General features: G+C 39.7%; 1 protein-coding gene across 8 annotated transcripts in view; it reads left to right on the top strand.

Annotated features, from left to right (window-relative positions):
• Positions 1-24881, top strand: part of CC2D2A (coiled-coil and C2 domain containing 2A) — a 147576-nt gene that overhangs the window by 113605 nt on the left and 9090 nt on the right. For 6 of the 8 annotated variants that reach the window (XM_044226091.1, XM_044226087.1, XM_044226088.1 and 3 more), the window contains 5 exons: positions 1644-1820; positions 6569-6772; positions 11570-11659; positions 13443-13556; positions 15007-15141. In XM_044226091.1, the coding sequence (XP_044082026.1) occupies positions 1644-1820; positions 6569-6772; positions 11570-11659; positions 13443-13556; positions 15007-15141 (720 nt within the window). Of the gene's footprint in view, positions 1-1643; positions 1821-6536; positions 6773-11569; positions 11660-13442; positions 13557-15006; positions 15142-24881 lie in introns of those variants that run through there. The other 2 variants (XM_044226090.1, XM_044226094.1) reach the window with 2 other exon arrangements.

Raw genomic sequence — 24881 nt, 5'->3', positions numbered from 1 at the left:
TTTATACATTTCAATATTAACTTTTGAATGGTTTTGTCACATTTGTCATTTAGAAGTTTTGTCTTACTCCAAAGCTCGTGCTCTTCCGTGCAGCCGCAGGGGACATCTGACAGGATATGGAGACCCATTGGTTGTCACTACTAGAGGGGGAGCTAGTGGCATCTCCACCCAGGCACCCATCCCTGGGTGGAGGCCAGGGATGTTGCAGACACCTCACAGTGCATAGGACAGCCCCCACCACAGAAGTCATCGGGCCCCAAATATCAGCTATGTGCAGGGTGAGAAACCCTGTCTTAAATCCTTACACCCCAGCTATCTGGAGATAATGCCCATTCCTCTCCGGGTCATCAGCCTATGTCTCACATCAGATGTGCTCAGTTATTTCAGCTACACATTTCATGGCGTTGTTTCTGTATCCTTTTTTTTTTTTTTAAGATTTTATTTATTTATTTGTCAGAGAGAGCGAGTGGTAGAGGGAGAAACAGAGTTGCCATTGATCAGGGAGCCTGATGCGGGGCTCAATCCCAGGACCCTGGGATCATGACCTGAGCTGAAGGCAGACACTTAACCCACTGAGCCCCCCAGGTGCCCTATTTTTGTATCCTTTTCTCTGTACCCCTTCACCCACCCACCCCCACTCCCAGGCTCTGGGGCAAAGCACCAATGTAAGGAGGAAATTAAACAGCAGGTCACTTAATTCCTTCCTGGAAAACACAGTCACTGAAAGTTTAACTTCCCTCCCTATTTCTTCTGAGACATAAATACCACTAAAGACTGAAATGAAAATCGGATTCTCTGTAAGCATATGAATTTCAGATTCTGTCTCTGAATAGTGGTGTGGCATCAGACAGTCATAATAAACGTATTGTTGTGTTGACTGTGCAAGAGTGGAAAGTCCTGTCTTTTGAAGTCTCTACAGAAGTCAGGTCATTTTACGTAAGTGGCTGGTAGTGCACCAGACCTGCATGTATTGAGCACCTGGTGTATCCAAAACGCTGCTCTACATAGGAGAAGGGTGGTCGAAAACAGCGATCTATTCACAGAGAGATATCACAGAGTCTCCAGAGGGAAGTGATAAATAGGCACACACCTACGAAGTCTGGCAGAATGGGTCACGTTAACAAGTGCAAGATACACTGCCTACGTGAGGCTGCTGGAGACAACGGAATAATTCACCAAGGAAATGACATCTGATCTGGAAATAGTGCTTAGTACACTACGAGGGGGGATGGGGGAGTGGCTGCTGGACCACCCTCACTGAGCACTGAGCTTCTGCCAGGCAGTTTTGTGAGTGTCTGACATCTACTCATCCAGCACCCAGAACCACCCTACAACAGGTCCTATTACTGTCTCTTGATAAAGGCAGGAGCTCAGGCACCCGGGCTGTAATCCAGGATTTGAAGCCAGGTGACCTGCTGTCACAGTCCCCCCGCAGAGCTGGGGGATGCTCCGTGGAACTGTGCAGGGAAGTAGAGAGCCCTTCCCATGAGAGCTCAGGGAGACACGCCCCGAAAGAGGCGGAGCCTTGAATGCCAGTCTGAGCAGACTTTATTGGATTCACTAGGTAGTGAGAGCCGGCACTTGCCTTTGAACTTTCACTGGAAAACCACTGGGATGTTTACCAAGTCATATGTTCTTCACAGATTGATGGGACGTTTAAAATAGACATTCCCCCTGTTCTTCTGGGCTACAGCAAGGAGCGAAGCCTGATTATCGAGCGGGGTTTTGACTCTGTGCGAAGCCTGAGTGAAGGCTCCTACATCACCCTGTTCATTACCATCGAGCCTCAGCTGGTTCCCGGGGAGTCGGTTCGAGAAAAGGTAACCCTGCCCCCACTCGGGAATCAACGGCCTGGTGTTGAGATGCTGCTAGGCTCTCTGGGCGGCGCTTTTATAAACACAGACTGCATGGCGCAGGCAGAGGTCCCTAACACTGCCCACTCACTACTCTTACAGTCTAGATGGACGGAAGGGGAGACAGTAGATTTGCACTTTCATTGAGCCGATACTTCAGTTGATCAACAACTTAAACATTCAGGCAAAGCAAGACAGACATAAACATGCATCAGGTTTAAAAGAATTTTCTTAATGGGAGGAAAAAAGCAGACCGCTCTTTTAACTTGCTGTTTATCAGCAAGCACGCCTAAATTCAGCTCCACGTCTGACCTCACATCCCTAGTTGGGCTGTGTGTTGAATCGATTTACAGCACTGTAAGGCTAGACCTCCGGGGTCACCTCGCTTCAGTGCCTTCAGACAGGCGCAGGCATCTGCACAAATGCCCTAATTCTGAACCGCTCTACAACAAAGTTTCCAGAATCTAGGTTTGTTGGCAACTGTTTCCCAGCCCTTACAGCCAGTACACACTTCCTTAACATAACATGCTTATTCAGCCGTGATGTGTGCTGCCCTCTCTGGTCTGGGGGGAGAGCATTGATCATGACCTGTTCATACTATAAACTGATCCAATCACCACCACCACGTACTGAGTTCTTACTCGGTTCTCCGCACCATGTCAGACGTTTGAGACCTGTTCTCTCTTAATACTCACAGCTGTACTGTGTGGTGGGTCTCCGACTGACACAGGAGGAAACCGAGGCTCAACCATCCAGTTCACCCAAACAGTAAATGCAGAGCTAACGAGTCTGTCTGACTCAAAATCGCATATATTCAATAAATATTTACTGAGCATCTTCTGTGTGACTGGCATTTTTCAGGCACTGGGGATACAGCAGCCTAGAAAAGCAGAGAAAAATCCCATGGAGCTTACATTCCTGTGTAAACCCAGCTTGTCACCTACTGCACTAAACGTGGATTCTTGTGCTGACTCTTTCTTTAGTTTATCCATCTTTATAATTAAGACTCAGATGGAGATGGGAGGGGACAAAAGAGCACATTCCTCTGTTTCTTTTTCAGTGTTACAGTTTTGTTCACAGAAAAAAATACTTCCACTATTCCCCTTTGCAAGGATTATTGGAAAAATAAATCTGCTGAAATTCAAATTAATTTTATATGCTAGCCTTGGTCACAAATGCTGTGAAAATCTGTTTTCTAGAAGACATGGCAGAATATATGTGTTTCAAAGTATTTCTAGGAAGTGAAACATGTATTCTTAATGTTCTTTCTTTATGTATAAACTCAAGAGAAAGCCAGAAAACATGCTGACACAGAAAAATGCTCCCAGACAAAAGATGGCTTTGCTATTTCTGTCTTCTTCATGAAGGAAAAGCACTCCATCTGGAGGTGAGCTTCCAGAGCCCGTGAAAGCAGTCTGGAACCACTTTCTGGGACCACTGGCTGAAGGGCTGAAATCAGGGCTGCCTTAGCACCCGGTGCATGTCCTGGCACTGCCCCCCACGGGCTCTGAACCCAGGTCCCCCAGGTCTCATAGCCTGCCCTGTCTACAGGCAGGTACCAGGGCTGTGCACTGCTATCTTCCATGGCATGTCACTGCCCCGCTGTGGCTGTGCAAAGCAGTTCCGTTAGGCCTCCGAAAAGAGGGCTTAAGAAACCCCTTTGGAGGGCAGGCTCTTTGCTGCTATTTGATGAGGAAGCATGTGGACTGACAGCACCCTGAGGTCCTAAACACAGCAGCAGAAAACACTGCCCGGTGAGTCCCCTGAAGATAATGCAGGAGAGACAAGCTCTCATCCTAACAGCATAGAGCCCATAACCTGGAATTGGCTCTCCGATTATCAGCGACTTCCAGGATTAGCAGATTAGTATCTTCCCTCCACCATCACCCCACGGGGAACCATTCCCTGTGACTTTTTAAGGGATTTACTCATGGGATTTTCATAGAGAATCAGTAGCAACACCTGAAATTCTTATACCAACTTTATGTTGTCTCAAGGGAAGTTAAGTTTTTAAAAATAGATTATTTCTGTTAATAAAGTGTTCCTCTCATGTCTTTTTTCTTTCTTGCCTCTGATAGATGAGTGACATGATTAAAAAGGTGTACCAGGTATTGTGTTTTACATTCATTGGTCAGTAGTCATTAGGCTTTTGTTCAGCTGCCCTCCGTCCCCTGCCACTTCACAGAGGCTGATCGGTCCTGCTATGTGTGCGATCCCTGGGCAATGAGCTACAGATGTCCAGAGCTCCATGAAGAATGTCCAGTTTCTGGCCCGTTTCATTCTGTCAGAGAGATTCTTCGTTAGCTTTGAATGTAGGAAGTCATAGGTGTGAATGTAGCTTGCTGCTGGGAACCATCTCCACTGTCTCCAAGCCCATAAAATCCATGAGCTGCTGCTTACAGAGACCACGCAGCCGTGATGAGGATTTCTGATCCACGGAGCTGTCAGTGTGTCCAAAGGGAGGTTTTGAAACCGTTCAATTTTCTGTAAATACTGACACTAACCTAATGGTTAAAAAAAAAAAAAAATTGAACCAGTTAAGAATTTTCCACATGCTGTGTTGAATCAAACTGAGAATTTGTCAGTTAGCCCTTAATTTGTTTTGTAATAAACAACCCGAATTCTTGCAGTAGTTAGCTTTCCCTTGGCACTCCTTAGATTACCAAATGGCACACTCCTCCATAAATCACTGTTTCACTCCATGAAACGGCATCGTGGTGGCCTAAGCAAGTATTAATGACCATTAATAGATACTTAATTAAATGCTTACCTTGTGTATGCTTGGGGCAGACAGGAACACAAGATGATTCAGGCATGGGCCCTGCTCTCCCCAAGTACTGGGTACATAGTCAAAATACACAACAGCACATCCAGGTCCAAGTGGTAAAAAAGGTTTTAGGCACAGTTTCTTCAACCTGGAAGGCCAATAGCCAGGACTGATTCAGGGTTCTTACTGCTTTTTCTGGACAGTGCCTACTGCTGCCTCTTAAGTGCACCCCTAGCGTCCCGTGTTTAACTCCATAGAATCTCTGGTCAAGTAATTAAGTGCCTGACTGCTTGTTAGTGTTTTCCTCTAGACTAGAAGTTGCCTGAGGGCACTGTTTCATCCTCCTTTAACCACAGAGCCTGGAACCTTGCAGACTCTCAGCAAATAATTGGACGAATAAGTAAATGAATGAGTTTAAAGGACACAGGGATGAATTCACTGGTTGCTTTTTTCAGCCACTCTTGTTGCATAATTTTCCATCTTTATAAAATTACAGTTATTTCAGGGGTGACAGTTATATCTCCGGAGTCTGTGATACACCCATACCAAACAAATCTTCAGAGCTCACCCTTTTCATTTATTTATATCTCCGTCCCAATGTGCCGAGCGGTAGGTGGTTATAGTGATGATGATGATGGTGATGGTGATGATGGTGTTCAGATTCAGATGTCAGGGACATCCCGTGAGAGTATATGGCAGGCTTACGGAAGTGCCTCACATCCCCACAACCTCTATCCGAGTCCCTCAGGGGACAGCAATCAAATTAGAAGCAGAATCACAGTTCAGCTCCAATGAAACAGAAGTCAGAACAGCTGGGATAGTCTAGATTCGATCTGAAGTCATCAAAAGTAAGGGGATGTTTTCTGTGCACTTGTTCATTCACTCACCAGCATTTGTTAAACTATATGAACTATGTGCCAGGTGCAATTGGTACTGGAGATTAAAAAAAAAAAGATCAAAACAAAATCCCTGATTCTAGGCATCTTGATCTTGCTCTATGGGGGAGACAGTTTTAAATGCTAAAAAAATAAAAATAAAGCAGAGCATGAGAAGGATAGCTGGGTGCATTTCCTTTCTCAAAACATACATATTTTCAGGCACTGCCCAGAATCTAAATACCACCTAACAGTTAATTTTTCTAATAAAATTTTATATGAGTTTTATCTTGAAACCCTTTGAAATGTAAGCAACTGTTATGTATATTTTTATGGAAGCAACAAAAATCTGGTTAAAAAACACTTAAATATGTGCTTTTTGCAAACTACTTTTTTAGGAATAGCTTTAAGGGGGAAAATTACGTGTGTCTAAAGGCAAATGAAAATTTCTCTGTTTCATCTGCTTTGAGTTACTATCAGAAGTCTGGAAACTGGTAGCTCATCTTGGATCAGAGAACTACTTAGAATAAATATAATAAATTTGGTCTTTCTGGTTCTGTTTCCTTTTTCCCTGAGACCCATTACTATTATGTATTACATTGATCATGGGTTTAAAACTTAACACACCCACATGTATCTGTCAGTTTGTTACACATTTAACGTGAGTTGCTCAAGCTTGCCTTTGAGATGTTAGATTTCTGAGCCCCTCTCCCCTCTAAAACCAATGTCAAAATACACAAAAAAACCTCTGCTTGGTCTCATCAACCAGAATTAGTACATCATAGTTTACTTTCTGTAGGTGGCTATAGTTTCCACAGGACCGCTTCCCTGTTGGCTATTTTCTTTCAATCCTGTTCAGTATCTTTTAAATACTTGATGAATCCATCTAATTTTTAGATTATAAATATAGTTAAATGAAGCCCTAGGACTCCAGGGCATGGCGGTAGCGAAGGGGTCACTTAATCATAGTTCCTGAACCACACCTTTAGTTCATGTCAACTGTGGGATCTCAGTGAGTTCTACTCTGTCTCCTGTCATCAGATGTAAACTCCATGGAGTATTTGTTTTTGAAGTTTGATTCTCAGGAAGATGAGAAATTGCTTCAAGCAACAGAGAAGTTTCAAACTGAATGTGCCTTCAAGTTTCCACATCGCCAGTGCCTCACAACAGTGACGGACATCAGTGGGAAAACCGTCTTTGTCACCCGTTATCTCAAGCCTTTAAACCCTCCCCAGGAGCTCCTGGATGCCTGCCCCAACAGCCCCCAGGCAACAGCGGTGAGTGTTTCATAGCCCATCAAGGTTGCGGCTAAAAATGTGTTAAAATTTTAATATATTGCCCTCTTAATTACCATGTTTCCTAGTACTTCAGATAGTCACTATATTGAGATTATTAGTGGTGAAAGAAATGATTAACACTTTTTTATTACTCTGAAGCTCATTTTCTTTAGAAAAGTCTGAAGGAACCAGAGACAGTAGTAATCCTTAGTTCATTCTTTCAGTGAAAGATTGTGGGGTGCTTACCCTGTCCCTGGCTCTCAACTGGGTTCTGGAAATTAACATTTGGAAGATGCTTTACACTTTCACAGTGTCTTATATAAACACGCCATCATTATGAGTCCTCCATCATTTTCTGTGATTCAAACCTAGACCTCCGACTTCAGAACTCATGCACTTTCTACTATAGTTAGAGAAGTATTCAGTATTATAGTTAATATGATAGGCGTCATTGACTTCAAATGAAGCAAAAATTATTTCCAAGATTTGAGGATGTACAAGCATGTAAGCTGTCACCACAGACCACATCCATACTGGGCCATTAAATATGGCTGCAAAGCACCTTCCCCCTCACAACCACACATAACAGAAGCCATATGTTTTTTGTTTTTTGTTTTTTGTTTTTTTTTTTAATGAATAAGTAGTAAATAGGTTGTACAACAAGGTGAATGTATTTAATGTTACTGAGAAGCCATATGTTAAACAGCTTTATTAAGTGACTACTGTAACCCATAACTATCTTTAGAGAGTGAGTAGTCTAGGAAGTAGTTGCTGCTAATAAGTCGTTAACATAATAATTTAGGAACAGGGTGATGATATATCTATTTGCAGATAAAAATACAGCAAAAAAGAAAAGCCCGTGTTCCACATATCAGTTACTTTTTTTGTCAATCAATTTTTATTAAAAACCATAATAGGGACTTCCCTCTGTTATTCCTAGCATAGTAAATATGCAGAAAACTTCTTTCAGGAGAGAACACAGGAGGAATGAATAAAATTTTTAAACCATTTTTAGAATCGTGGCTGACATAGAACTAAGGTGAGGGGGAAAACTCAGAGACAGGAAACAACGAAGCAGATTCCACAAGGGTGAGAGCCTGAAATAATGTCTTCTCTGAGGTCGTCCAGTAATTCCTGATGCCTTGTGCTGGGCTTCAAGCAGGCCACAAGGCTGTTGGGGAAGGAGGTAATATGTGGTACCAGGCTAGGGAGGGAGGATGGTTGAATCAGAGACTCAGGTACAGAGTTAGGACTCTTGACAGGTAATGTCAACAGTTGGTAAACCAGGAAATACCCGGCTTTGCAGAAGGAATCTTGCCTGTCTCAGCCTGGATGGAAGAGAAAAGAGAAAACTTTCTCCAGGGAATTCCTAATCAATAAGTTGTATTTATTCACTTTTGAGACTGGAATTTACACTGCCTGGATGACCTCCCCCCCCCCAAAAAAAAGACTTCAGCTGAAAATTTAATTGAAAGTGATCCCTATTGGGAATGCGCCTAAATCCCTGACAGAAGGAAACACAGATCTTTCTAGAACGCCCTTTAAACTCAGCCTTAAAAACAAACAGAAAAAGTTCCAAAGTTCCAAGCAACACAAACATATAAAAGATTATCAATGAAGAAATAAGTCACCATAAAAAAGGTAAGAGTTAACCCACACAACACACTGCAGAATTGGGCCACAAAGACCGCAGATACTGGAATTATCAGATTCATACTATAAAACAGACATGTTTACTCAGTTTAAGAAATCCAGGGAACAAAAAAAAAAAAAAAAAAGAAATCCAGGGAACAGTAGACTGTCAGAACTGATAGGAAAATTATTAAAAATATTGCATGGTACTTATAAAAATATGAAATAGAATAGTTAAAATGAGAAGACAACTGGCTTAATCAAAATACTAAATATAAGTAGAGACTACTTGAACTGGAATATGCATGCAAAGAAATTACTTGGAAGATAGAGCAGAGATAGCAAAAAATAGAATATTTAAAGGAAAGGTTAAGAGACATGGAGGATAGAGGCAGGACACCCTGTATGAAAAGAGACAGACAATGTTCAAAGAGATAGAGCTAAGAATTTAAGACTTGATGAAAGTCAACAATCCTCTGAGCCAAAGCCCAGTATATCCTACACAAGATGAATGAAATGGAATTAAAATCTAGGCATGTCATGAGAACTGCAAAGATGGTCTTAAAAGCAGCTGGTGAGAAAAAACAGATTTTTTATAAAAGAGCAATGATTCAACCAATAGACTTTTCAGCTGCACAAATGAAAGTCAGAGAAGGAATAATATCTGCAAAAGGCTGGAGGAAAACAGCCATCACGCTAGTCATTTATATCCAGTGAAGCCATCTTTCACACAAACACTGGGAGAATTTACAACCAAAAGATTCTCAGTTAAGAAATTTATTTAAAAAATTTACATCCAAGAGAAGTAAGGATAGTAGTATTATGATTATTAGCATAATAATAAGGAAAATGGGAAATTTGTGAGTAAATCTAAATAGGCATTGTCTTCACATCAATACTACTAGCAATGAGGATGGAAAATTGTGATAAAAACAAAAATCCTGGGGAAAAAAATGCATATATGTCAGGAAAGGATTGATGAGAGTAGTTTAATGCCCTTGTATTTTCCAAGAGGAGAGTGAAGCTATTTATTAACTTTTAAGAGTTTTAAAGTTAAATACTCATGTTGAAACTTCTTTTACTTTTTTTGAGATTTTATTTACTTATTTTAAAAAGAGAGGACACAAGCGGGTGAGGGGCAGAGTGGGAGGGAAAGGGATAAGCAGACTGTGCTGACTGTGGAGCCCGAGGCGGGGCTCGATCCCATGACCCTGAGATCATGACGCAAGTCGAAATCAAGAGTTGGGGGCTCAGCCAACTGAGCCACCCAGGTGCCCTCATGTTGAAATTTCTAAATCAATCACTTAAAAGAGTAAAAGAAAGTCCATATAGCTTCCATAGTGGGGGGAGATAAAATAATGAAATGGGATGAAGAAGAGAGCGGGGAGAAAAAAAGAAACAAAAAAGTATGAAAAATTAAAAGCACAGAATAAGGCAGTAGAAGTAGTCTAAATGTTTACTAGCAATCGCAATCAAAGCAAAGGGATTCAAATTTCCAGTTAAAAAACAAAGACTGTCAAACTAGATTTTTAAACTGATTATGGTGGAATTTGGCAAGCTGATTCTAATATTTGTATGATGGGGCAAAGGGCCAAAGTGGCCAAGACATCCTGAGGAATAAGAACTCAGTGGGAAGATTTGCCATACCATATATCCAGACTGTTATGATGAGACCATAGTAATTAAAGTAAAATGGTATTGACACACAGATAACAGAGAGAAAAATGGAAGAGAATAAAAAGTCCATTCAAATTTAACCCATTCAAACCCGATGACTGGAAATGAGTAAAGAAAAGATTGACTATTACATAAATTTTATTGGAATCATGGATTTTTACATATTGAAAAAATAAAAATAGATTCCTACTTCACATCACTCAAGAGCAGAGACAGATTGAGGACTTAAATGTGAAGACATTTTTATCTTTATGACTTGGGATAGAAAGTATTTCTTAAACAAGAGAGAAAAAAAAGCACAAGCTGTAAGAAAAAAAAAGATACATTTGGCCATATTAACAGTGAGAATTTGGGTTTATCAAAAACACCACAAAGGAAATGAAAAGCCACAAATAAGAAGATGTTTACAAACTGCAGGAATATGAGTTGTACTATAGTGATGCCTGGGTTTCAGTTTCTAAATACCATTGCTTTCTCAAAAGGAGAAGTGAGTTAGGGGAAATCAGAGAGGGAGACAAACCATGAGAGACTGTGGACTCTGAGAAATAAACTGAAGGTTTTGGAGGCGGGGGGGATGGGGTTAGGTGAGCCTGGTCGTGGGTATTATGGAGGGCACGTATTGCAGGGAGCACTGGGTGTGGTGCATAAACAATGAATCTTGGAACACTGAAAAATATTAAATTACAAAAAAAAAAAAAAAAACTCCTTGGAGAAATGGCTGCTTTCTGGACTGAACTTGAGAAAATACAAGATGACTGTGGAAAGTCTTATACCAGAAAGTAAGAGACCTAGGAGCCAGTGTGTTCATCTGTGAAAGATGGGTATTAGCTGTGACTTCCTCCATAGGGTGTGTGCTTAGGGCGAAATGACATAATGTGAACACAACACTCAGGGAACAGTTGGTGAGCGCTCACTTCATTTTGTACACATAAATGTCTGTGATACAGGAAACTTTCTTGCAAGAAATGAGGTAGCAGGCGCCTGGGTGGTTCAGTGGGTTAAATCCTCTGCTTTCGGCTCAGGTCAGGATCTCAGGGTCCTGCGATTGAGCCCTGGTCAGACTCTGCTCAGCAGAGAGCCTGCTTCCTCGCCCCCCACCCCACCTGTCTCTCTGCCTACTTGTGATCTCTGTTTGTCAAATAAATAAATAAATAAAAATCTTTAAAAAAAAAAAGAAATAAAGAAGGAAATGAGGTAGCATATCCAGCTTTCTATTTTACCACAATTTTTTTTTTAAGATTTTTTATTTATTCATCAGAGAGAGAGAGAGAGGGAGAGAGAGCGAGCACAGGCAGACAGAATGGCAGGCAGAGTCAGAGGGAGGAGCAGGCTCCCTGCCGAGCAAGGAGCCCGATGCGGGACTGGATCCCAGGACGCTGGGATCATGACCTGAGCCGAAGGCAGCCGCTTAACCAACTGAGCCACCCAGGCGTCCCCACAAATTATTTTTTTTAACAGGAACTGCTCTGTTATTTTTTGTTTAAACAGGAGCTGGTGGCTCGATATGTGTCATTGATTCCTTTCTTGCCTGATACGGTTTCATTTGCCGGCATCTGTGACCTATGGAGCACCTCCGATGTGAGTAGTTCTTCCTCACAGATTTATAGTTTGCTCTGACTTCATTGAACATGGGCCAAGGGCTTGTGGGATTTTAAATTGCAATGTTCATTAGTCCTTATGAAAATCCATTTGGTCATCTGTTTAGCAGACTGAGCTAAATTCTGAAGTATTTTTTTTCTTTCTGGTTCCATTTGACCAAGTTCAGAAATGAAGAAAAAAACATTTCCACAAAGAATAAAAAAATGTTTCAGATGTCTTAATAATACTGATGTATCCTCAGAGTATTATCTTAACAATATCGCAGCTTTAGTCACTTAAAAAAATCAAAATTATGCTCCATATTACACGTGGAACTCACATATTCCATAATTCATGGGCTTCTTAAGGCAAATGATGTCATTATTGATTCGTATGTACTTCCTGGTCACCTACCACATATCAGACATTGTACTAAATTTGGGCTATGAGCGAAATAAACATGGCCTCTGCCCTCATAGGATTTACATTCTGTGTATGTTACATAACATCCACATGGATCTTCTACGAAACAAACACATATATTATCACAGGTAGTCATTCTGCTTCTGGATCTCATGTGGTACTGTGTTTGCATAAAATTAAGCAATATCCTACAACTCCTTTTGAAAGATAGCTCCAAACCAAAGAAGTTTAAGTACACTTTAAATTTTTTTTGTTCCCCGGGATATTTTGGCAACATAATGTTGACATATTAGAGTAACATTTCCACAACCTCAAGACATCTAAAGAAAATATGCGAAGAACAGAATATTCATGTGCCCTCAAGCCAGATTGGCTTTCCCACTCCCTAGAGACTCCCTCAACTCTCTGTGTTTCCACTTCCTCATCTATAAAATGGGAAGAGGAGTACCTCCCTCAAAAGTTTATTCTAGGTTTGGGACGCCTGGGTGGCTCAGTGGGTTAAGCCGCTGCCTTCGGCTCAGGTCATGATCCCAGGGTTCTGGGATCGAGTCCCACATCAGGCTCCTTGCTCGGCGGGGAGGCTGCTTCTCCCTCTGCCTCTGCCTGCCTCTCTGTCTGCCTGTGCTCACTCGCTCTCTCTCCCTCTGTCTCTGACAAATAAATAAATAAAATTAAAAAAAAAAAAGTTTATTCTAGGCTTAAATGAGTTCGTGCATGCAATGGTTTTAAAACAATTGGGGAGCAGGGGAGGGGGAGAGGGGAATAGGCATAACACAAGTGATTGTTAGGGCTGTGAAAATATTCTGTGATACTCAAGTAATGGGTACATGTCACTACACTTTTGTTGAAACCCAAAGACTATACAACACCAAGCGTGAGCCCTCCTGTAAGCTGTGGATTTCAGGTGATTCTGTCGGGTCAGTGTAGGTCTCTCAGTTGTAACAGTCGTAACACTACTGTGAGTGGATGCTGGTAATGTGTGGGGGCAAGAGTGGAAGGGGTATCTTTCCTCCAATTATGCTGTGAATCTAAACCTGCTGTAAAAATAGCTTTTAAAAAAGTGTTCAGCACACAGTGAGCTATCATATATAATTCAAAATGAAAAGTAAAACTTTGACATTTGTCTCCCCCACCCATCATGTCGATTTTAGAAATCCATGTCATCGGTGTCAGAGAAAATACCATGTTCGTTTGTTTGTTCTAATGAATTAGAACATCGTACCAAAATCTGGAAAAAGGGTTTTTTAAATAGGTCTTCTACTTTAAGGCACTCAGTTTAACAGTGACTTTTTAAAAATCCTGTATGGCAAATCCAGAATGAAGCAGTCAACATAACACTGTTTTTCTTTCTGTCTGTCAGCAATTTCTGGATCTCCTGGCAGGAGACGAAGAAGAGCACGCAGTGTTACTCTGCAATTACTTTCTCTCTCTGGGGAAGAAGGCCTGGCTCATGATGGGCAGTGCGATTCCTGAGGTAAAACCATGCAGGCTCGCTCCCACAGAGGAGTGTAGCTGTCTAAGATGGTTGTGTTGGGTTCCAGATTATGAACAGTATCCATTTGCATAACAGTCGTTTGAGTTGCAAGGAAAGTGGCCCAGAAATTGCACGGTGGGCAGAGAGAACGAGGGATAAGACATGAAACAGTGGATTCCCTTAGTGATCCAGTGTTACTCACGCTAAGGAATGAAGGGGGGCTGAAGAAGTGTGCCAAGGGCAGAGATCGCTCCTGCCACGCCCACTGCTTCCTCAGGCATCTGGGACTAACCAGCAGCCAAAGGGGAACCCAACAGATAACCACAGGAGCAAAGAAAAGAATGTCAGCAGCTGTATTTTGATAATACTGGTACTTTCATTGGACTGGAGATAGCAACTATTTGAATGTTTCCCCCAGTCCACTGCAAATATCCCTAAATTGGGGGGATTTTAGGGTAATTTGAGGTACAAGGTTAGAAAGTTCACATGAATTAAAGCAGCTTATCCAAAAAGAGTGTATCCAAAGGAGGCCACATGTTTCCAGGAATCCTTGGGAATTAGATAGCACCAGTTGCCACTGTGCAGGTAATATCACATCAAAAACTAATTCATTATCCATCATTATATTTCAGGGAGCCCAGTACAAGGAAAAGAACACTAGTCTAGGAAGTCACAAAGCCTTGGTTCAAAGCTCTGCCTATTCCTCATGTGCTCTGTGGCTCTAAGCAAGTCAGTTCACAACTCTGAGCTTTATAAGGAAATCAGGATAATAAATCTTGCCCTCCCTTTCCCAGACATCTATTGTGAGCATCAAAGGAAGTCCATACATGAGCAGTAAATGAATAAATGCTCACTGTAAAAAAAAAAAATTATAAAAATAATTAACAAATAATTAAAATATTTGTAATTAAATTATAATTAAATAATATAATTATATATTATATTATAATTATAATTTAAAATAATATAATAAATAATTATAATTGTAATAATTATAATCCAAGAATATACAAGTATTCTGAGTAAAAAGTTAAAGTACTTTGTCAGGCTCTAACCACCACACCCACTCCCTACCCCAGGTGTAGTCACTGCTAACAGTTTGGTGTGTATCTTTTCAAAACATCTATGCATTTACATAATTATAAATGTATCTCAAACACTAGTTACTGTATTAGAAACAGAGTTGAATTCAGATATAATCAGCCCTCCAAATACTTAATCAACTATCCCTATTTTGTCTACTATACTAGCAGATGCAAACATTTTGCAAAAATGAACATTTGCTTTTATTTCTTAAGTCCAGTGCAACCTAGAACTTCAAACTAATTTTCATCATTAGCCATGAATTTTAGAAATCAGGGGTCCAACTAAAATAATGAATCATGTGTGCAAACTAATCTTGACCTCAACTATGTAATTAATTAGAAACGTAATGACTGTTTTCCTTCAGGGTCCAACTGCTTATGTGCTAACTCGGGAGCAAAGTCACTATTTAATATGGAATCCCTGCACTGGACATTTTTATGGACAATTTGATACATTCTGTCCCTTAAAAAGTGTGGGCTGTTTAATAGGTCCTGATAATGTAAGTATTACCTTTGGATGACTGTTGCTTTTTTTTTTTTAGTTGACCTACTGATTTAATAATATTTTATATATCAAAAAATTTATATGAACATTCATATATAACAGTTAAAGAAATGTAGTGTCAAGCACAGTGGCAAGACTGTCCTAAACAATAACTTTCAATTGAATTAGTCACTTGATCTGCAGAGAAGCACAATGAGGTTAAAAAGATTAAAAACCTTAGATTCAGAGGACCTGAGTTTATGTCCTGGCTCTGTCCTCATCTCTTCCAAAGTACAGTTTATAAGTATCTAACTCACAGTTTTGAGAACTAAGTGAGGCAAACTTACCATCGAAGAAGACTGGGTTCCTTCTTCCCTCCCCTCTTCCCTCCTTCCTCTCTCCTTCCATCCTTCCTTCCTTCCTTTTTTTCTTTTCCTTCCCCCTTCCTTTCCCTTTTTAAAGAGAGATTCCTAGTGTACACCAGGTGATTGGGGGCAAACTTAATTATGAAGGGTACCATATAATAAGTGGTTAAAAACACGAGTCACGTGGCGCCTTCTGGTGGCTCAGTGGGTTAAGCCTCTGCCTTTGGCTCAGGTCATGATCCCAGGGTTCTGGGATCGAGCCCCGCGTCAGGCTCTCTGCTCAGCAGGGAGCCTGCTTCCCCCCACCAACCCACTGAGTGCCTCTGCCTACTTGTGATCTCTCTCTCTCTGTCAAATAAATGGGTAAAATCTTTAAAATTAAAAAAAAAAAAAAAAAAACACGAGTCACGGGGCCAGCCTACCCGAGTTTAAACTTCATCATTTACTAGTTGTGTGAGCTTGGGAAAATTTCTTGTGTCATACAGCTTCAGCTTCTTCACTGGTAAAATGGCGGTTATGGTAGTAATTACGTTGAAGAGTGTTGTGACCATGGATGAGGTGATCAGTGTAGAGCAGCTAACACACAGGAACAACTCTATACTGTTTGCTATGATTATTTTTATCATCATCATCTGTCTTAGTGGTCTGAACTTTACGCATCTGTCAGAAAAATCATTTCAGCATGTATCCCCAATGTGTATTTTTTACTGAAGTACAATTAACACACGTTTTATACTAGTTTCAGGTGTACAATATGATGATTCAACAATTCTGCAGAGTACTCAGTGTTCATCTCAATAAGTCTGCCTCTTGATCCCCTTTATCTATTTCACCCACCCCCTGCCCACCTCCCCTCCAGCAAACCCCAGTTTGTTCTCTGTATAAAAGGGTCTGGTGTTTTATCTCTTTTTTGTTTTGTTTCCTAAATTCCACATACGCGTATAGTCATGTGGTATTTGTCTTTCTCCATCTGACTTATTTCACTTAGCGTTACATACTATAGGTCCATCCATGTTGTCACAAACGGCAAGATCTCATTCTTTTCTATGACTTAGTAATATTCCTGTGTGTGTGTGTGTATACACATATACATATATATATATCTTCTTTATCCATTCATCTATCAGTGGACACTTAGGTTCTTTATATATCTTGGCTATTGTAAATAGTGTTGCAGTAAACAACAGAGGTGCATATATCTTTTCAAATGAATTCTTTTCATTTTCTTTGAGTAAACACATAGTAGTGGAATCACTGGATCATATGGTAATTCTATTTTTAATTTCCTGAGGAAAAAAAATATTGTTTTCCATAGGGGTTGCACTTTTTAGTGTTAACCATAGTGGTTACTGGTTTCCATAGTGGAAAATACTGTTTTCCATAATTTGAATTCCCACCAACAATACACAAGAGTTCCTTTTTTTCTACATCTTCACCAACACTTGTTCTTTTTTGTGTTATTTTAATAATTCTGACAGGTGTGAGGTAATATCTCATTGTAGTTTTGATTTGCACTTCTCTGATGTCTAGTGATGTTGGAAATCTTTTCATATGTCTGTTGGCCATATGTATGTCCTCTATGGAGAAATGTCTGTTCATGTCTTTTGTCCATTTTTTAATTGGATTACTTAGGGGGTTTGTTGTTGTTTTGGTACGACGTTGTATAAGTTCTTTATATATTTGGCATACTAACTCTTTATCAGATATATCATTTGCAAATACCTTTTCCCATTCAGTATATTGTCCTTTAGTTTTGTTGTGTCCTATGCTGGGCAGAAGCTTCTTATTTTGATTAGTCCAAGTAGTTTATTTTTGCTTTTGTTTCCCTTGCCTCAGGAGACATATCTAGAAAAATATGGCTACAAGCCAATGCCAGGGTAATTACTGCCAGCACTCATCCAGGATTTTTATGGTTTCAGGTTTCATATTTAGGTATTTAATCCACTTTGAGTTTATTTTTGTGTACAGTGTAAGAAAGTGGGCCAGCATCATTCTTTTGCATATTTTCCCAAAACCATTTGTTGAAGACACTGTCTTTTTTTTTTTTTTAAGATTTTATTTATTTATTTGTCAGAGAGAGATTACAAGTAGGCAAGAGGCAGACAGAGAGAGGGGAAGGGAAGCAGGCTCCCTGCTGAGCAGAGAGCCCGATGCGGGACTTGATCCCAGGACCCTGAGATCATGACCTGAGCCGAAGGCAGCAGCTTAACCCACTGAGCCACCCAGGCGCCAAGACACTGTCTTTTTGCTATTGCATATTCTTGCCTCCTTTTTGAAGATTAATTGACTATATAAGCATGGGTTTATTTCTGGGCTCTCCATTCTGTTCTGTTGATCTATGTGTCTTTGTGTCAGTACCATACTATGCTGCTTTGATTACTACAGCTTTGTAGTACATCTTGATATCAGGAATTGAGATATTTCCAGTTTTGTTCTTCTTTTTCAAGACTGCTTTGACTATTTGGGGTCTTTTGTGATTCCATACCAACTTTAGGATTATTTGTTCTAGTTCTATGAAAAAAAAATTCCATCGGTATTTTGATAGGGATTGCATTAAATCTGTAGATTGCTTTGGGTAGCATAGACATTTTTGCTTTGTTTTTAATTTTGAGAGATGGTTTTATTTAATTTTTTTTAATTTTTCCAGTGTTCCAAGAATCATTGTTTATGCACCACACCTTAGCATAGACATTTTAACAATATTTGTTCTCCCAATCCATGAGCTTGGAATATCTTTCCATTTGTTGTTTCATCCTCAACTAGTTTCATCAATGTTTAATAGTTTTCATAGTATAGGTCTTTCACCTACTTGGTTAAGTTTATTCCTAGTTATTTTGCTATTTTGGGCACAAATGTAAATGGGATTGTTTTCTTCATTACTCTTTCTGCTACTTCATTATTAGTATATAGAATTGTAACAGATTTCTGTATATTAATTTTGTATCTGACTTCACTGAATTCAATTATCAGTTCTAGGAGTCTTTTGCTGGTGTCTTTAGGGTTGTCTTTTTATAATATCATGTCATCTGCAAATAGTGAAATTTTTACTTCTTCCTTACCAATTTTAATGCCTTTAATTGTTTGATTGCTGTGACTAGGATATCCAGTACTATGTTTAATAAAAGTGGTTATAGTGAACATCCCTGTCTTGTTTCTGATCTTAGAGGAAAAGATCTGAGTTTTTCACCATTGAATGTGATGTTAGCTGTGGGTTTGTCATATACAGCTTTTATTATATTGAGTATGTTGCCTCTAAATCTACTTTGTTGAGAGTTTTTTTTTTTTATCATGAATGGATACTGTACTTTGCCAAATGCTTTTTTTTCATCTGTTGAGAGGATCATATGGTTTTTATCTTTTCTCTTATTAATGTGATAAAGGACATTGATTAACTTGCAAATACTGAACCACTCTTGCCTCCCTGGAGTAAATGCCACTTGGCAATGAATGGTTTTTTTAAATATATTGTTGATTCGGTTTGCTAATGTTTTGTGGAGGATTTTTGTAATGATGTTCATCAGAGATGTTGACCTATAGGGGTTTTATTTTGTAGTGTCTTTGTCTGGTTTTGGTGTCAGGATAATGCTGTCCTCATAGAATGAATTTGGAAACTTTCCTTCCAAATCTATTATCTGGTATAGTTTGAAAAGAATAGGTATTAACTCTTCTTTAAATGTTTGGTAGAATTCACCTGTGAAACCATCTGGTCCTAAAATTTTGTTAGGAGTTTTTGGGTTTTGGTTTTTGTTTTTATTTTTTATTTATTTAAAGATTTTATTTATTTATTTGAGAGTTAGAGAGCAAGAGCACAAGGAGGGGGAGTGGCACGCTGAGGGACAGGGAGAACCAGGTTCCCCATAGAGCAGAGAGCCCGATGTGGGAAATGATCCCAGGACTCTGGGATCGTGACCTGAGCCGAAGGCAGATGCTTAACCAACTGAGCCACCCAGGTGCCCCTGTTTTTTTGTTTTGTTTTTCTAATTTATTTGACAGACAAAGATCACAAGTAGGCAGAGAGGCAGGCAGAGAGAGAGCGGGGGAAGCAGGCTCCCAGCAGAAAGCCTGATGCAATGCGGGGCTCAATCCCAGAATGCCATGATCATGACCTGAGCCAAAGGCAGAGGCTTTAACCCACTGAGCCACCCAGGCGCCCCACATTAGGAGGTTTTTTTTATTACTGATTCAATTTCATTGTTAGTAATTGGTCTGTTCAAAGTTTCTATTTCTTCTGGAGTCAGTTTTAAGTTATATTTAGGAATTTATCCATTTCTTCTAGGGTGTCCAGTTTGTTGGTATACATAGTTTTTCATAATATTCTCTTAAAATCATTTGTATTTCTGTGATCAGTAATTATTTCTTTCATTTCTGATTTTGAGTCCTTTTTTTTTTTTTTTTTGCTCGGGTCTGGCTAAAGGTTCACAAATTTTTTATCTTTTCAAAGAACCAGTTCATGGTTACATTGATCTTTTCTGGTTTTTTGTTTTTGGGGTTTTTTGTTTGTTTGTTTGTTTTTGGATCTAGTTCATTTTTTCTGCTCTAATCTTATTTCCTTCCTTCTACTGGCTTTGGGCTTTTTTGGTTCTTCTCTTTCTAGCTCCTTTAGGAGTAAGGTTAGGTTGTTTATTAAAGATGTTTCTTGAGGTAGGCCTATCCTGCTATAAACATCCCTCTTAAAATAGCTCTTACTGCATCATCACAAAGATTTTGCTTTTTATTTGTCTTCATGTATTTTTTTAAATTTACTCTTTGATGTCTTGGTTCAACCATTCATTATTGAATAATGTTATTTAGCCTCCACCTATTTGTGTTCTTTCCAAATTTTTTCTTGTGATTGATTTCTAGTTTCATAACCATTGTGGTCAGAAAAGATGCATCATTTGATCTAAGTCTTTTTGAATTTATTAAGACTTATTTTGTGAACTAATACATGTTCTATCCTGGAGAAAGTTCCATGTGCACCTAAAATGTTCCTGCTGTTTTTGGATGGAATAGTGTGTTTATATCTATCTGTTAGGTCCATTTGGTTTAACATGTCATTGAAAGCATTGTTTCCTTATTGATTTTCTGTCTGGATGATCTATCCATTGATGTAAGTGTTGTGTTAAACTCCCCTACTATTACTGTATTACTGTCTATTTTTTCCTTTATGTCTGTTAGCAGTTGCTTTAAGTATTAAGGTACTCCTATCCTGGGTGCATAGATATTTACAATTGTTATAGTTCTCTTTTTGGATTGTCCCTTTTATCATTATGTAGTATTTGTCTTTTTCTCTTGTTACAGTCTTTGTTTTAAAGTCTATTTTCTCCAAAACAAGTATAGCTACCCCAGTTTCTTTTTGCTTCCACTTGTGTGTGTTTCCATCCCTTCATTTTCAATCTTCATGGACATCAGGAAAAAAACCACTTGAGCATGCATCCACAATATAATATTTTTGTTTATGAATTATATATTTCATTTGTGCATCAATATATTATTATACAGAGGAAAAAAACTCTTAAAAAAGGCATTAGAAGATCTAATATTGGGGTACCTGGATGGGTCAGTGGGTTCATCCTTTGCCTTTGGCTCAGGTCGTGATCTCAGGGTCCTGGGATCAAGCCCGAAATCGGGCACTCTGCTCAGTAGGGAGCCTGCTTCCCCCTCACTCTTTGCCTGCCACTCTGCCTACTTGTGATCTCTTTCTCTGTCAAGTAAATAAGATCTTTAAAAAAAAAAAATCTAATATTTTCTCCTCATATCTCTGGTGAGTGCAACCTACTTTAAAGACCACTAGTCTAGGGGCATCTGGTGGCTCAGCCAGTTTAGTGTCTCGTCTATTGCTTTCAGCTCGGGTCATGATCTTGGAGTCATGAGATCAAGCGGTGTGTCAAACCTCAGATTTTCTCCCTTCTTCCCTCTACCCCTCCCCATTCACATGCTCTTGTTCTCTCATAAATCTACCTTTTAGGGTAGTCTACCCTTTACAGTAACTGCTAAAATAAGAGAAAATATATACCAAGCACCCAACAAAGTACCTGTCTTTCATAGGTCTTCAGCAAATGGCAATTATTATTAATTGCAAGTTTGAAGAGCACTGTGGAGTGCCATTCTCATGTTCATTACTTTTTTAATTAAAAGCATTATCATAATCATGAGTGAACTGCTAAGATCCTCCTATGTTTAAAGAACCATGTTAAGGCCATTGTAATCAAGCAGAGTTAACAGGCATTGAGAAAGCCCTCAAAGAACTCCATTCCCTGTCAAAATTATTATTAGTCCTCAAAACAATTACTGTCTGGTTGACTAGTTACATAATGCCCAGGTTTCATGAGAAAGACCCCCCTCCTTACTAACAAGAAGCACAACAGTAGCTCATGATGTTGGGCATCCTTCATGGCAGCTGTTCCAAAGCTGTTCTAAGCCTTGGCCTCTCTTGATAGAGGACCTTACGCTCACTAGCTGGTCTGATATTGTGCTCTAAAACCTCTACTGCCCTGTATTCCACCACACAACTTCTCTGGATTGTCAGCCATTCTCCTCCTGTACTCCTTTGCCAAGAAATAAGTATCTCCCCCTTTCTACCTATGTTTCGCTTTCCACCCTTACTACAAGACATGTCTCTCTACTCATTATTACAACTTGCCCCTGTATTTTTTTTTCTTTCTCTATCTATTGATATGCTCAGAAGTCCAACAGTCCCAAAATACAGGCATATCTCATTTTGTTATGCTTCATTATATTCACAGATACTGTGTTTTCTTACAAATTAAACATCAGTGCCAACTCTGTGCCAGGCAAGTCAGTCGATGTCATTTTCCAACAGCATTTGCTCACTTTGTGTCTCTATGTCTCCGTGTCATGTTTTGGTAATTCTTGCAACATTTTTTTTAAAGATTTTTTATTTATTTTATTTGACAGGTAGAGATTACAAGTAGGCAGAGAGGCAGGCAGAGAGAGAGGAGGAAGCAGGCTCCCTGCTGAGCAGACAGCCCCATGCGGGGCTGGATCCCAGGACCCTGCGATCATGACCTGAGCCGAAGGCAGAGGCTTTAACCCACTGAGCCACCCAGGCACCCCTCTTGCAACATTTCAAACTTTTTCATTATTATTGTATTTGTTATGATGATTGTTACCAGTGATGATAATTCACTGAAAGCCCAGATGATGGTTAGCATATTTAGCAACATTTTTTAAATTAAGGTATGTATATTGTTTCATTAGGCATAATGCTATTGTGCACTTAATAGGTTACAGTATACTGTAAACATAATTTTTATATGCACTGGAAAACTAAATATTCATTTGACTTCCTTAATTATGATAGTCACTTTATTGCAGTGGTCTGGAACCAAACCACAATATCTCAGAGGTGTGCTTGTATGCTTCTGCCAACCCAGATACACCCTAAACTACCACTGCTTCTCCTTCCTTTGCTTCAAGAATTCTTCAATTACTAATTATATCCCCTGCTTCTATGTTCCCAGGAAACTCAAACTTTAACCCTTTTAATAATTTAGTTCCTCTTCCCTGACCATCCTATAGAAATTCAACTCTAAGAAGTACCATTGTGTTGCTAATGGATAAATAAATCCAGTGGTTTACTCTCATCTTCATTCTCTTCGCCTTTTCTGTGGTACATGACATTACTAACACCATCTTCATGAAAACAAACAAACAAACACTTTCCCCCACCTTGGTTTACAGATAAAGAACTGTTTGGTTTTCATTTTCTCTGCAAAAGTTTCTTAGGTTTCTTTCACTGGCACTTCTTCCCACTGCTGAAAGTCAAGGGTTGCTAGAGTGGAGGGGAATGGGAGGGATAGGGTGGCTGGGTGATGGGCACTGGGGAGGGTACGAGCTATGGTGAGTGCTATGAATTGCCTAAGACTGATGAACCACAGACCTCTACCCATGAAACAAATAAAACATTACATGTTAATAAAAACTGTTTGGAGACCACTAAAAAAAAAGAATAAAGTAAGCTAAATGAAAAAAAGATCTATGTTCCTGAAGATTCTATATTTAAACTGCTTACAGGACCATACCTATTATTATTAACTGTAACTCTATATAGGCTATCCTGGCAGAAGAGTTCGAATCCTGTCACTAGCCCCAGAATCTGTTTTTGGATCCTGAATTTTCAGGATCTCTCTCTGCGAGACACCCAAGGGCTTTATCAAAATCTCACCTGGGTGGCTCAGTCCATTGGGCAGTTGACTCTCAGTTTCGGCTCAGGGCATGATCTCAAGGTCCTCAGTGGGGATGGGGAGTCTGCTCAAAGATTCTTTCCCTCCCTCACCCTCCTCTCCTCCCCACTGCTCATGCACAAGTACGCTCGCTGGCTCTCTCTCTCTCTCTCTCTCCATATATATAAATAATAAATCTTTAAAAATAAATCTAAAACTTGGCCATCCAAAACAATCATTTCCCCCTTGTCTCCAAAATCAGTTCCTCCTCCTGGCTTCCTGTTTCTAAGATGTCAGTTACCTAGATTCACTCCTCAGAACTGTCTTTGATTTTTCTCTCTCCCTTACTTCCTCCTATCTCAATCATATTAACAGATACCAAATCATACAGATTCTACCTGTTGTTTCCCAGGCCATGCCATAATTGTTTCTACCCCAAATTAACTATAAATAACCAACTAAATCTCTCCATCTCAACCAATTATTTGGTATGCTGATAACTGATTAAATCTATGAAATTGGCTTCATCACTCTATGGCTCAGAAAGTATATAGATTTAAGAACAAATTTCTCACCTCAGATTTCAAAGTCCTGTATAATCGGACCTCAACTTTTTCCAGCACTATTTCCCACTACTTCTCTGTACATTCCCTACCCTACAGTCAAACTGTAGTTCTTAAAGACCTTTCCTTCTTAAAACAATTTGATTTGAATTCCAAGTACCAAAGCCTCCCTAACCTCACTGGCTGTCCCTTCTCCACATCCGTTGCTGCTTTTTCATTATTTCTCCAAATTTAAAAATCAGATCCTCAAAGTTCAAGTTCAACAAACATCTTTTCGATCTATACCTCCTCCCTAAGAACACACATATGCTGATAATTCCCAAATGTATATCTCTAGCTCACCTAGTTCCCAGAACTTCAGACTCAAATATACAATTGCCTACTCATCATCTTCATGTAGATGCCAGACATACAACTCAAACTTAACGTGCCCAAACGTGAATTCCCAATTTCATTTTGCAGTCTTTCTGATCTAGTAAAAGGCAATTCCATCAGTCCAGTTACTTGGGCCAAAATCCTTGCAGTCACTTTGATTCCTTTCTCTCTTTCTCCCACATCCTATTCATCAGCAAATCCTGTGGGCTTCACAGTATATCCAGAATCTGACCATAGCTCACCAGTTTCACTGTTACTATTTGATCCACACTACCGCAGCTCTTACCT

Source organism: Neovison vison, chromosome 11 (genome assembly GCF_020171115.1).
Source record: "Neovison vison isolate M4711 chromosome 11, ASM_NN_V1, whole genome shotgun sequence".
Taxonomy (NCBI): Eukaryota; Metazoa; Chordata; class Mammalia; order Carnivora; family Mustelidae; genus Neogale; species Neogale vison.
This window is presented reverse-complemented; position numbering and strand designations above follow the sequence as displayed.